We start from the raw sequence: 14,488 nt of genomic DNA on the forward strand, positions 1-14,488 counted from the left end.
AACTTAACTAACACAGAAGGCTTATATTCAAGTTTTGGCTGCTTTCTAACATACTATATGAGACCTTAGATAAGTCATTTCCTCGCTCTGGGCCTAAGCTTTTACTTCATCTTTAAAATTAACAAGATAATGGAGTTGGATTAGATGACCTTATGCTTTGAACTAGCTAGGCGACCCTAAGTAGGTTATTTGTTTCCTCTTGACCCCTATTTCCTAGTTTTTTATTTGGAGTGACTTTCCCACTTGTGATGGTGGTCTATTTCTGCTAGGCTGTGCTGCTATGCTGCTTTTATATTTTTTTTCTACTAGAGTATATGCAGATTGAAAGAAGAGAACCCATAGTTATTGTTTAATAATGTATCCCATTGGCCTACTGCAGGGCTATGCATCTCTGTCTATATGGGTGTTTAAATCAGATTGAAAGAAGAGAATCAGACTCACTATCCAAGTCTTTTAGAACCAGAAAGTGGACTACAGATTTCTTTTTCGGTAGGCAGGAGGTAGTGTAGAGAGCCAATACAGAGACTGCAGGCTTATGCCTCCCCCAACCCCTGTGTCTTCAGATAAACTGTCTCTTTGACCATCAGTGGGATGCAAAAGGCAAGTGTGGGCTGTGGTAAGAGGAGAAAACAAGGCTTCATCAGACCATTCTGTAGGGACATGGGGAAAGAGATGACAGCTGGTGGCCAGTTCCTTAATTCTCTATCTGCCATGAGCCGATATATATATATATCAAATATATATATATATATAGATATCAAATATATATATATAGATATCAAATATATATATAAATATATATATATTTAATATATATATATTTATATATATATTTATATATTTATATATATATATAAATATATATATATTTAATATATATATTTATATATATATATTTGATATCTATCTATCTATCTATCTATCTATCTATCTATCTATCTATATATATATATATATATATATATATATATATATTTGGTCCTGAAAAATTCTGAATTGAGTTTATCAATAAGGATATTTGGTCCTGAAAAATTCTGAATTGAGTTTATCAATAAGGTGATATCAGTAAGGTATCAGTTGAAAGTATAAGAGAAAAAAAAACAGGCAACATGATCTTGAGAAAGCATAAATTATGTGGCTCTTGATCAGAGAACCCCTAGGATGGATGGAAAATATCACCAGGTTTTTGTTATCCTCTTTCCTTCCTTTTCACATAGTCTACTGGTGAAATCCCAAGTCAAAGAGTAGTTTTACCACAGAGGGAACATAGAGAAAGTGATAGTGGTGGGTAGGGATGAGGAATTTTGCTCTATGTTTGGCGTTGCCCTTTATTTGACTATTTGGAGTAGACTATAGTCTGCATTTAGACACTTGACTTGATTAGAAACTATTTCTTGGGAACTAGGGTGCCTAAGATATTCTCTTTAAGTAGTAATGGTCAACAGTTTGGGCAGAAGGTTCTGATAAAAGATAAGATAAAATGACAGCAAAGGATGGTAATTTCTTCACCTCATGTCATTTTAATGATAGCCCTGTAAGGCAAGTATGATGCTTATTTTAAAGATGATAAAACAGAGGGCCACAAAGGCAAAGTAAATTGCCTAAAGTTACATGGTCAGTAAGGGCTTGAGTCAGAGAATCTAAGTTTGGTAATAGATTCTAAGCCTACCTGTTTCTTCATTATATGCCCACCTAACTGCCAGGGTGACAAGTGATAAGCCTTAATTGATAGACTAGCAGAGATGGCATAAAACCACCAAGGGCTTACTCCAGTGTCCAGACTGGAAATTACCTAACCATGTCAATTATGGTAGTGATGGGGATAGTGATGTTAGCTATTTTTAATTTTTCAAATTAGCCTACTCTTTTTGATATTGGAAGGCCCCAAGAAATCTAGGAAACATTCATAGGTAACCAAAGGATGAATCAATAACATAGAAAATCTTATGAGTTACACAACAAAAAGATGCTAGATAAGAATCTAGGAAGCTTCCCTCCCACCCTCAACCTCTGTTCCTTTCCAAAGCATTGATGTTGAGAAAGAAAGGATGCAGAGGCATTGTCATAGAGCTAAATAAGGACCCAGCTGGCTTCTCCTTATTCTGCTTTCTGATGAAATAAGACTAAAATAAAAGGACTGTTCCATCCAAGAATGGCTCTTATTTTTCATGGGCTCCAACACTTCCTACCTCCTTATCAGAAGCCCAACATCTAGGCGAAAGGTAAACTAGGCTTCTCATACTAGCTGGAAGCTTTTATGATGGAAGACAATGCAGAGGTATAGAAACTAAAATAGAACATTGGTTTGGGGAAGAGACAATCTAAGTCACATTGGCTGTCAAGGCACTAGATAAAACTGGGGTCAGGACCGTATAAGCCAGACAGTGCTGGCTGTGCTCAGAATGTGTGATATCATTTTCTTCTACTTCTAAGAGAAATCACCTGTTATTTATCCAGGATAAACCATGGAAGACAATGTAATCCTCTCCTTCCAGTCCCTTTAATGTACAGAAACAGTTACTGAGATGGAGTTTTGGCCCTCCCCACTTCAAATTACACTTTCTAAATAAGAAGAGACCAATTTTTAAGTATCTCTGGTATCAGAAAAAATTACAGGAGATGAATTTCATCACAGCTCTGAAAATTCTTTCAGCATAGAAGTCTAATCAGCAAACTTCTGGTGACCAAAAAGCACCTCCGAAAGCCCTGTCTCTGCATAGCTGAGGTAGTTCCTATCATATCTCCGCTTTGAATTTTATTCTAACAAAATAGAGACAGGAACCTGGAACTGTTGCATGAATCCCAACAACTCACCATTGACAATCAGTTGTATGGTGAGGTTTTTGTAGAGGCCATGCTTGGTGTTGCTCAGAGCAAAAGTGTAATTCCCAGCATGCTTTACATTCACTTCCAGGATTGTGAGTTTGTATTTAAGAGGGTCAGGCTGAAAGGTATGGTTTATTGGGAGTAGCTTTCCATCTTTGAACCTGCGAGTCATGGAGAAGGTATGGTTAGTACAATGCAGTCCTCTAGGTCATCCAGCTTTCTACCCGAGGGGCATTTTGATTATGCTTCATCATGATCAGCAAGGAGACAAAACAATGGAATCTTTTCCATAAAATTCCCAGGCTGAAGCACCTTAGTACAGCTATAGTGATAGTAAAAGATTAAATTTGTCCCTTCCTTTCGCTTTAATAGTCAAAACTTTTGGAAAGTGCCCTTACTCATGCTACCACTTCTTCACTTTCCATCCATTCATTAGCACTTTAAACTCAGATTTTGATCCCTGAAACTCTTTCAAGATCATATTTTCCAAGTTCACCAGCAATGCCCTAATTATCACAGCCAGTGGCCTTCTCTCAGCATTCATAACCCCCAGATATTCTAAAGTGTTTGATTTTAGGGACCAAGTCTTCCTCTCTTAGCTTCTGGGACACTATTCTAATCATTGTTTCTCTCTCTTCTTCACTGACTCTTCTTCCATTTTTTATCCCTTCAATAAGTACTTCCTACAGAGCAAGCACTTAAAATACTTCAGCAGACAAAATGAGAGAGAGGAGGCTTTGGCTAAGAAATTTTAGGAGTTGCTAATGAGCCAAATACATTGAGGGTGTTGTGTAAATATCAGTAATTCACAGTAGTAGCATAATAAATGCTTATAAATTTCCCTAATATAAATCTGCCTCAGGATCCTGCCTTTGGGCTCTTTTCTCTCTGTGCATAGCCTGGGTGCATTTATCCACTCCTAGTTGATGGCTCCTCAGTCTCTAGCTTCAAAATCTAGCTTTAGAATCATACTTCTAAATGTTCATTGACTATCTCTAAATGATCTCATCATGGTGTTCCTTTTCTGTTACCTTTACACTACTTTTTCATCCTGATGAAGCCCAGACTGTCTATAACAACACAAATCTCACATTCCACCAAACTTGAAAACTGTGAAGTACTTCAGATCCTTGGGCATTGATTCATACATCTAATTGGATACTGAATCTTGAAGATTCTACTTCTGAACTGTTTCCCAAATCTATTCCTCCTTATATTCTCTTTATATTCTGATTATATAGGCCCATATTATATCTCACATGAACTATTGTTATAATGCCCTAAACCAGAAGCTATTTCTCCAATCTTTTTCCATTCCAAACCACATAAGGCCACATTGATCTTACTAAATCTTAGCTTCAAATTTATCACTCCTGACTCCAGAGTCTTTGATTGCTCTCTAACTGCCTTTAATAGGCAATAGAGATTTAAAAAAAAAAACACACAATAATTTATCATTTACTCCTCAGAACAATTCTATAACACAGGATATTATCACCCAGATTTTACAGATGAAGAAATTGAAGCTTAGAGAGTTCAAGTAACTTGCTTGGTAATTTGATGAACTGGAATTGGGACACAAGTTTGACTGGCTCAAAAGCCCATATTTTTTCTACCTTATCACTTCTTACCCTGACATTCAAGGATCTCTATTATACTGGGTAAGATCACCTTCAAGACTCCTTCCAAATCTGTTTGTGGAATTCTACAATGGCTTTGGCTACTTTCCCAGCTTTATCTCCTCCTCTCTTTTCAGAGTAAAAAACTCTCTTTTTTTCCTCTCAAATACATGAGAGATTGAGAAAGGAAAGAGGAAACAAGCCAAGAAACCTGTGGAGAAGGAGATGAAGCATTCATTTCTGAAGCTGTGAGTTCCCTGAAAGTAGGATTAAGGTTAGAGTATATTTCTGAGTCCACAGTACCTAGTCCAGGGTCTGCTATATGACAAAAGAGCAGGTCTTAAGGAAGGGGTTAAGAGACTCTAGAGAACAGAAACACTCAGGAAAGAAAACCCTACTTACCAGGTCACATTGGGGCGAGGGAAAGCATCCACTCTTATTCCCATTTTGAGAATACTTTGCCCTGCTGTCACCTCATAAGTGTGTCTTCTCTTGTAGCTCACATTGAGGAATGATTTTTCTGGAAGTAGAACAGGGTTGAAGTTCGAGGAAGAAGGTATAACTGAATCCCAATTTTGCTCACCCTTCCTGTTAGCGGTCACATCCCCCCCCTGTCTGGCAGGGCCAATCTTGATTGTCATAAGCTGGTGTTTCTCAATGTGGATTGGAGGGATGTGCTGTTAGCATTTTCAAAGGGTTAATTCTTTGTTTTGCAATACTGTCCTGAATTTTGAAAGATATTTATAATCCTTTAATAAGCAATAGAGCTTATTATAATAAACTTTGTCCAATCAATGCCAGTAATAACCTCCAGTCATTTTGACAAAAAAAAATGCCCTCATGCATTTCCAATACCCCTAAGAGATAGTACTGCTCATGAGATGAGAACCACCTAATTAAGCCAATCATGTTGGTCTTATTCTTTGTCAGGTGATTATTTAGACATGGGCAGATAATGTATTTCTGAAGAGTGAAACAAAAGGGGAAATTAGCTAGGGGACTTCTGGGAAAGATCTTCAAAACTCCTAAAAAGAAACACAAATCATGGGATTTTCACTTATTCCTGTCTCTAAGACACTATCATTAGCATATGGGATCTGGGACTGTGGCAGCATGAGGGGCACTTTGAAGATAATGAGAATAGTAGAATAGAACAGGGGAAGGAACCTGGTTTCTAGAATACATTGATGACCCACTAAGTCAATCAGCACTGGAACCATACACCTTAAGACTCCTTATTACACGAGATAATTGTCATTATTGTTTAAGCTATTTTTAGTCAGGTTTTCTTTTGCCTAAAACGGAAGGCAATCCAGCTGATAGAAGTGGCTATATAGAATCCAGAGGCTGAGAGAACTAAAGTAGGTTACCTTATAAACCAGGCTGCAGAGGATTGAATTGAGCTTAAATAATTAAATTTCTTACTGCAGAATAAACCTAGAGTGTGTTTGTATTTTTAAGTATTTATGTGTGGATAGATACTAGTATTTGTGGCTTAGGATTTTCATAGATACATGCAAAAATTAAGTATGTCTATATAACTATGCTAGGATGTGTATGTGAGCATGTGTGAGTAATATGTGTATGTGTGCATATGTGTATGTATATATATGTGTCTTTGTAAGAAAAGAACTCTATGAACTCAAGGTAATCGGGTTAAATTGAAGTTCACTTAATTATTTCCACTAAGCAATTTATGTTCACATTCATATCAGAAAAAAAAAACAAGCTAGAAGCACCCTTAAACTTTATATTATGATTATGAGTAAATGATGATGATGATGATGATGATGATGGTGATTATGATGATAAGTGAGAAAAATGAAGGTCTGGGAGGTGCAGCAAGTTGTACAAGATCGCACCACAAATTGGCAAAGAAGATAAGAGATTCAAGAATCTGGTCTTTACACGGTCCAAAATACTGATGAGTTACTTTACCCTATATCCTTAAAATATACAACTATAACTAGCCAACAAGATGTAAAAGTGTGTAAGTTAGATCACAGTGCTTCCCAGCATGCAATTTCTATGCCAGAGTGAAAGAACAGGAAAGGGGCTGACTGACATTTGCTACCTTTTCTTATTTAAGCACCAAAGCATTGGGAGTGTAAGCCTTGGAGACCATAACACTGCGAGAGAAAATGAAGATATGTCTGAGTGATTTCTTTCATATAGGGGGAAGAGAGTAGGCAGGCTAATCCTTAGGGAAGAGTCATGAATAAAAGTTTTACATACTGTACACTACGATGGTGATGTTGGCTTGCAAGGCAGTGTTGTTGTCTTCCCTGCAAATGTACAAACCCTTGTCTTCCATAGTTACATTCCAGATTGTCAAGTTACTATAGCTTTTGTACACAGGGGAGCCTTGGTACAAGTTCCTTTTAACTTCACAACACCTGGGTATTGTCTTGGACTGTGAGATGGGAAAGAAAAAAGAACATAATTTCAATTGTGATTATTGAGCACTTCTAGGTACCTAACTTGTTGAGAAGCCAAAGAAAATCCCTTTGAAGAGCTGACACTTTTCTGCACTTCTATTAAATCACATATGTAACTAATGAACCATGATATGGTACAGAGTGAAATGCCAGTTCCCTACGAGATTGGCTTCCATAAATGCAGAAGCTGCTTATTAGTCAACTTTGTTGATCTGATTCGCATGTTGCCTGGTTCTTGACCCAGAGTAGAAACCGAGTTGGAATGGCAGGGAGAAAGGATATGGGCAGATTTGTAAAGATTTGGAGCAGGGGCATTGTCCTTACATCTTGCCGATTGAACACCCAGTTCAGTTTTATTCGTCCATTGAATGTGGTCTCTGCAACACATTGCAGAGAAAGAGTGTCTCCCATTAGAAGTCTCTGGTGGTTGTATCTGATGGAGATATTTTCTCTCTTGGTTTCTGGAAAATAGATTAGATGGCATAATGATATTGACAAAGAAGGCAAGATACAAAAATCTTGATTATGGAGTAATTCTTAGAATTCTCAATTCCTTATTCCCTTTCTTAGATGGAAAATATAGACTCAAAACCAAACCAGAAGGTTCCATTTTTCATAAAACACTAGATAATATTTTATATAAACTATATAGCAAAAGGCTTGATGTTAGTGGCAGGGATTATCTTTTTAGTTCTTGAGGCTTTTCAGTGAAAAAGATTCTACAATACTGGTTAGGAAATCTTATAATCAGTTTAATAACCTCTCCATCAGGAAGTTTTTCCTCCTACTTATCTAAGACAATCAAGCCCTTCTGTGGTTAATTTTACCACATTTCTAAATTCTCTGAGCAAAGAGTCTTCCCTGAGTTAGAAGCCCAGCTTCACTTCTATACAAAGGCAGCAGTAACATAGAGCTCCAAGATGTCTATTCTTTAGCCACAATATATGATATTGCTTCATAGTTTTACAAGGACAACCTTATAATAGCTGAGTATTTATTGCTAGACACTGCCAAACTATTGATTTTATGGGACAACTGATCAGGCAACTGGGAACAGTCCAAAACTGGGCATTATCTACTGACATAAAAAAGTTCTTAAAATAAAAACTTAGAATTCCTGGTTATTAAATGACATGTAAGAGATTATAGCTGGAGTAAGGTTTATACAAATAAGAAGTAATTCTCAGAAACAGCTGGATCCCATTTCCTAACCTAAAATCACAAGGTCACATACCCAAACGCTGTGGGAGATAGAATGACCTGTGTATCTTCCCATTAACTTCGGCAATGCACTGGAGCATGCTGCTATAGAAATGGTATGAAGGTTGGATCACAGTGAAGCCTTTCCGGGGATCCCAGTCTTGGCTTGCATAGGTGAATGTGGCAGAGTGTAACTGTGGGACAAGGAAAGGAGGACATAGGAAGACATAAATGTAAAGTTATCACCAGTTCTCAGTATCATACACAAGCCATCTGCTTTGAAGCCACAAGAGTGGAGTGACCTGTCCTACCCAAACTGGCCCAAGCTTCTGGACTGAGTTTGTGCTAGTTAACCTTTGTTTTCTTCTGAGAAATTAGCACAATTCTGGGCTCAGAGTAGATACTCAACAAATAATAATTATAGTACTAAACACTTACACAACACTTACTATGTGCCAGGTACAGTATTAGCTCATTTAATCCTCACAACAACACTATGAGGTAGGTATTATTATTATTACTCTTGTTTTATAGATGACGTTTATAGGGGATATCTTGTCCAACTCATTGCTTATTATTAGATTGAATATCAAGGTTTAGATCTTTTCTATTGGAGATGTTTAGAGCCAGAAATCCTATGCTAAGATTCATTGGGCCTTCTGTTTAAGATTTGTGAGGGAAATAGAGCTGTTACACTCCCAGGTTTCACATCTACTCATCAGGGCCTCTGATATTTACTGACATTGTGTCACTGTGGATGGCTCTTTCTGCCTCAGGTAAGGACATATGAAAGAGACTTTAAGGAACTTAGTGGCTTATGTGAAGTTCATTTTTAGCCTGTACTTTAATTCAATCAAACATTCAATATTTAATATTGTCTACTTTGTGTTGGGCACTAGAGATCCAGCTGCAAACAGCACAGACTGAATGCTTACTCTCAGCTAGTGGTTTCCAAACAAATCTGAATTATTAAATCTTCCTTTGGTGAACTTAAAAATAATACTAACCAATTGTGAACATTTTTCAAAAATGTTGAAGAAAGTAAAGAAAAAATAATAATAATGACCTGTAACCCAGAAATAGCAACTAGGAACAATGAAACATATTTATTTACAGTCTTTTCTCTATGTATGTAAACATTGTCACATAACTGTACTTATAGTATAAATACAATTTACAGGATAAATTATATTTATACTATTTATATTATATCATTAGCATGTTTTCATATTATTAAAAACTCTTCATAAACATAATTTTAATTGCAGTATAATATTAGTTATTTTATTATTTAACCATTCTTTTATTGTTAGATATTCATGTTATAATAATTTTTGGTTTTGTTATTTAAAATAATGTGGCAATGAATATCTTCATGTTTAAGTCTCTGCTTATTCACCAAACAAGATCCTTGGATGCATAATTACTGGGTTAAAGGGTATAAGCATTTTCCAGGTACCTAATATGTCTTGCCAAAGTCTTTCACAACAAGAATATACCAATTAATGTCCACTGATGTATGAAAATGGACACTATATTTTAAGGAAGATCTTTACAAACTGAAGCAGGGTCAGAAGAGGATGATCAGAACTATGAAGGTACTGGGAGCCTTTTGATATAAGAAATATCTTAAGAAACAAGTTACTTTTAGCTCAACAAAAGAAGACATTTGAGAATGGAAAGTGGTAAGTGGAGTTGGTCATTGGTTGGGGGTAGGGTAGCTTTTTTTCTAGTATTTGAAGAACTCCTACTTGGGAACTGGAAAAAGAATTAAACTTTTGAGTACAACTTCAGAGGTTAAAATGAGTGGAAATGACAGTGATGCATATTTTGGCTCAATCAGAAGTTGGACCACTGTCACTGAAAGCATTGAAGCAAGAGCTGGGTAGTTATTTGTCCAGGATTTTGCAAAATAATTTTTTGCATCAGATGGGAAATTAGACTCCAAGGTCTCTTCCAGCACTGAGGTTCTCTTTTTGACTCCTAGTTCAGTTGTCTTATTCTTACCCAACAGAATCTACTCAGAGCTTTCTTATCTTTAACCTCAGATAAAGATCATCATCCTTTATCTAAAAACACAAAACTTAGAGTTAAAACTTTACCACATTTCTTTTTAGTTTAATGTTTTTTTAACTCCTTAATTATTAACTCTAATTAAAATATTTAAAATCATTTTTCAAAAATCACTTTTCACCAGAAGCTTTTGGGATCCCTTTGAGAAGCCCTTACATCATTTCACTATAACCTAAATGTACTTAACTACCAGATACTAGGGTCTTCAGAGAAACTGACAATTAAAAAACATGAAATAAAGAAAACACAAATAACATAGATGATAAATCGCAAAACAAACAAACAAACAACAACAACAAAAAAAAACAGCTGAAAAAGTAACTGAACCCAATAATTGAGGAGAGTCAAAAAATCTTGAATTTATTGCATGCTTATGCAGAAATTCAGAATTTCAGTGGAATACTAAAATAATCCACAATCTAATTACAGAGATAAAATGAATACTCTATCTTAATTCTTTTTCCATTTGACCAGATAAAGCCTCAGTCCTAAGAAAGCAATTAATTCACTTAATTAATCCTGTAGATTAGTGGTTCTCAATGAAGGATAGGGGAGGGATTTTGCTCTCCAGGGAACATTTTACAATGTCTGGAGACATTTTTGGTTGTTACAACTGGGGGGTGGGGTTGCTACTGGCTTCTAATGGGTAGAGGTCAGGAATGCTGTTAAACATCCCACAACGCACAGAATAGTACCTGCCCCATAACAAAGAAGTATCTGACACTACAAGTCAATAATGCCAAGGTTAAAAATCCCTATTAGATTCTACCTCCAGAATCTCTCTGTTCTGCCCTACCCCTTCTCTTTCATCCTAAATTAGCGATTTGGCATCTATATTAGACACTTAATTTTCTATATTAGACACAAGTGCTCAGAATAAGACCCTCCCCTTACTATTGTCTCTACCCCTTTCTACTAACCCTCCCTGACATCCCTCTCCCCACTACAAAAACAACATGTGCTTTAACTATGTAGGTTGTATGGCAGCTGCCCTTTTCATACAAATCCTCCCTCCTTGGCCACAGTGATTGGTCTAGAAGTGGGTGTCAGATTCTAGGTAGGGCAATCAAAACCCTTCCCTGTGATTATTTTCTAATTTGAGGTCAGAGAGAGAATGCTTCTCAGTTCTGCTCTAGCAATGAAGATTTAATACACTGTAGATGACCACATCCCCTTTGTGAAAGAAGCAGGTCTGTGGTATTCACGAGAGGAGCTGTTACTGAACACATGCCCTTGAGGTTCAGCCATACTCTTCCTTTTGAAATACATTTCCATTTTACCTAAGCCAATTCTGGTGTGTTAGGTTTGGTTGGATTTCTGTAACTGTCAACCAATAATTTTGGCTATTCCTTCATGTTTTTATAACACTATTTGTGTTCTTTGCCCAGTTATCCACCTAAGGTGCTTCTACTTATTTATCAGGACTCAGCTTGTCACCAGCTCAGCTCTTCAGTTAAGACTGCCTCATGCAAGGCAGTCTCCTCTGCATTCTCATTGTGTCTGTTACATACAGACATATAATAGAGCACTGAGTCAAACAAACACATTTTTAAGTACAGTATGAAGTCTTCTTCCAACAAACATACACACAGATACTATATTACTTGGAAGGCAAGAATTGAACCCTCGAAAACAACAATTGTAGGTATTAAATAAGATTGTGCAAGTAAAGCTCTCAGCAGAGTGCATGACACTGGTAATGGCCTGTAGTAGGTTAAATGGTGACCCCCTCAAAAGATATATCTACTTGAACTTGTGAATGAGATGTTACTTATAAAATGAATCTTTGCAAATATAATTAACTTTAGGATCTTGAGATGAGATCATCCTGGAGTAGGCTGGACCCTGAGTCCAATGATATATGTTCTTATGAGAGACAGAAGAAGAGAAGACAAACGTAGAAACAGAAGGGAGAAGGCCATGTAAAGACAAACAGAAATTAGCGTTATGCAGCCACAAGCCAAGGAATATGTGGAGCCACCAGATGCTGGAAGAGACCAGGAAGGATTCTCTCCTGGAAACTTTAGAGGGAGTATGTCTCTGAAAACACCTTGATTTAATATTTCTGGCCTCTAGAACAGTGAGAGAATACATTTCTATGCTTTTAAACAACTCAATCTGTGTTAATTTGTTATGATAATTTGCTACACGATAATTTGGACAGTGCTTGGCACAGAGTAGACTTGGTAAATGTGTTAGACTGAAGAAAATTAAATTGAGTTTGACCTCAGGATGCGTTCTGTTTTCCTCCTTCATGAATTTGGCTTTACTTACTGTTACCTATGGGTACACTCCCTTGAATACACTATTGACTTGCTTTTAACTAAAGCTCACTTCTACTGAAGCTACACTTTAAGAAAAGGAGTACTCTTCTCTCTCTTCCACCTGTTGAGTGTCATTTAAATCCAGTAATGAGAATTAAAAGGCAAGAAAGGGAAAGCAAACACCAGTGTGAGTCTTGTGTGGCAGAGCAAAATAATAGGAAAACATGACGAAGACATCAAATTCTAGTCCTAAAGATCATAATTACAGAGTACTTTCACCTACACAACCTATAAATGACATTCAGTCCCCTGATTAAAGATCATTATCCAATCTACACTCCAGGTTCTCTCATTATTAGTTCAGAGCTCATCTCTTTCAGGGCTTAGGAAAACTGACCTGATTCTAGAAACTAATCAAGAGTTATTTACAGCATGACAAAAGCTCCCCATATACTTTCTTCAGAAGCACCCCTTTAATCTACCTCTCAGATCATAGTAGCCAAGCTTCAGGATGAAAATGGTATCTAAGAGTTGAGGCAGAATCTTTAGCCTATAGCTCTTTAAATGGCATATGTAAATTGATTTTTTTTAAAAAAATAAAGTGATAATAAAGAAGCTAACTTGAACTGTGGAAAATGTTGGCAGATTGTAAAAGAAAGTAGAATATTATAGGTTAGTGTCTTTGAACTCTCTTTGAGTGGAAGGAGAAGATTTCTGGATACCATGAAATTGTCTACTCTGATTAAATCTTAAGCAAAACAGCAGCTAAGGCCTTAGAAAAAAGAAAATCCTGGTTATGCCTCTATGCCCATACCCAGGCACATCCTATGAAGGTAAATTGGCTGCCTAGTGGGGTTTAATTTTAGAAAAGGATGTTTGAAATTAGCCAGGTCAGTTGCATCTCCACCTAGTGCTTCCTTTTGGCAGAAGAAAGAGACACAGTGACTCCAAGCCCCACCAGAGACTAGCCTGTGAAGGAGGAAAAGGAAGCCTGGTGGGTGGGTCGGCCACTCTCCTTGCATCCTAGGTAGAGGAAGAATGAGGTGACCAGCCAAGCACATAAACTCTGTAACATACTGCATCCTCTCTGTTCCACCCATTCCCACACACCACTGCTTCTTTTTGGACCAAGTCCCAAAGATAAGGAACACCTTCATTTTCCCTTCAGAAAGAGCTGATTGAATATCTCAGGAAAGAGTGGGAGCTGGTGGCTCAGTGGATGGAGGACTTCAGCATGATGCTGAGGACCGCTCCACTGAGAATACAATGGACTCTCTAACAACCTTAGGGGCAGATAAGCCTGGGAAGAGGAGGGATTACCAATTAAGATAGTGTGGTCTTCAGGGAGTAGCTAATAACTCCAATGTCTTGTGGAACTTGTTAGAGCTTAAACTCTTCTGCCCATGGGCTTGTGCACCTTCCTATTCCACATCAGCTGCTGCCAGACACAATTTTCTGGCTGACACACCTCTCAATTTCACAGCTGTACTGACAGAAGGCATTGGGGAAATGCTGACATTTCCTCTATAAAAAGAGAACGAGAGGACCTTTATCTGCTGCTGTTGGAAGTTTACAGCTTTTTCCTAACAAGAAAATGAGAAAGAGCTTGGTAGCAGATGAACACTGCAGCCAGAAGAGGAGCATAGGTTGCCTTCCACTCTGAAGGAGGCCACAAGGATAATAATGGAACACTGGATAGGGAACGAGAACACTTGATTTTTACTTTTGACTCTGATACTTTTGAAATATAGAGCATTAGAATGTTCTTCCTTTTCTCTAAGCCTAAGATTCCTCACATGTAAAATGGAAATAATAAAGCCAGCTCTATCAATTTTACAGAGCAGTTATATGTGTAGCTCACAGAAGGTGATATATATATGAAATGATTTTAAAGTTTGTAGTAATGTTGTACAACTATGGATGCCGAGGGCTTTGGTGGGCATGAAGGTGATCTACAAGGGATATATGTTACTCTATTCATCACCAAGATTAATTTAACAAATCAAGCTAGATGGTTTGGTTTTACCTCTATCTCCTCTTCTCTTTGTGTATATTTTTGAAAACCATC

At 37.1% G+C, this 14,488-nt stretch overlaps 1 protein-coding gene across 1 annotated transcript in view; it reads right to left on the minus strand.

The window, feature by feature from the left end:
• LOC105307777 (vascular endothelial growth factor receptor kdr-like) overlaps positions 1 to 14,488 on the minus strand; it is a 197,015-nt gene that overhangs the window by 168,535 nt on the left and 13,992 nt on the right. The window contains exons 3-7 of the mRNA XM_011383386.1: positions 8,118 to 8,277; positions 7,208 to 7,344; positions 6,681 to 6,858; positions 4,848 to 4,965; positions 2,815 to 2,987 (exon numbers count right to left, since the gene is read on the minus strand). Coding sequence (XP_011381688.1) covers positions 2,815 to 2,987; positions 4,848 to 4,965; positions 6,681 to 6,858; positions 7,208 to 7,344; positions 8,118 to 8,277 — 766 coding nt within the window. The remainder of the gene's footprint in view (positions 1 to 2,814; positions 2,988 to 4,847; positions 4,966 to 6,680; positions 6,859 to 7,207; positions 7,345 to 8,117; positions 8,278 to 14,488) is intronic.

The sequence above is a fragment of the Pteropus vampyrus genome, unplaced genomic scaffold (assembly GCF_000151845.1).
Source record: "Pteropus vampyrus isolate Shadow unplaced genomic scaffold, Pvam_2.0 Scaffold516, whole genome shotgun sequence".
Lineage (NCBI taxonomy): Eukaryota > Metazoa > Chordata > Mammalia > Chiroptera > Pteropodidae > Pteropus > Pteropus vampyrus.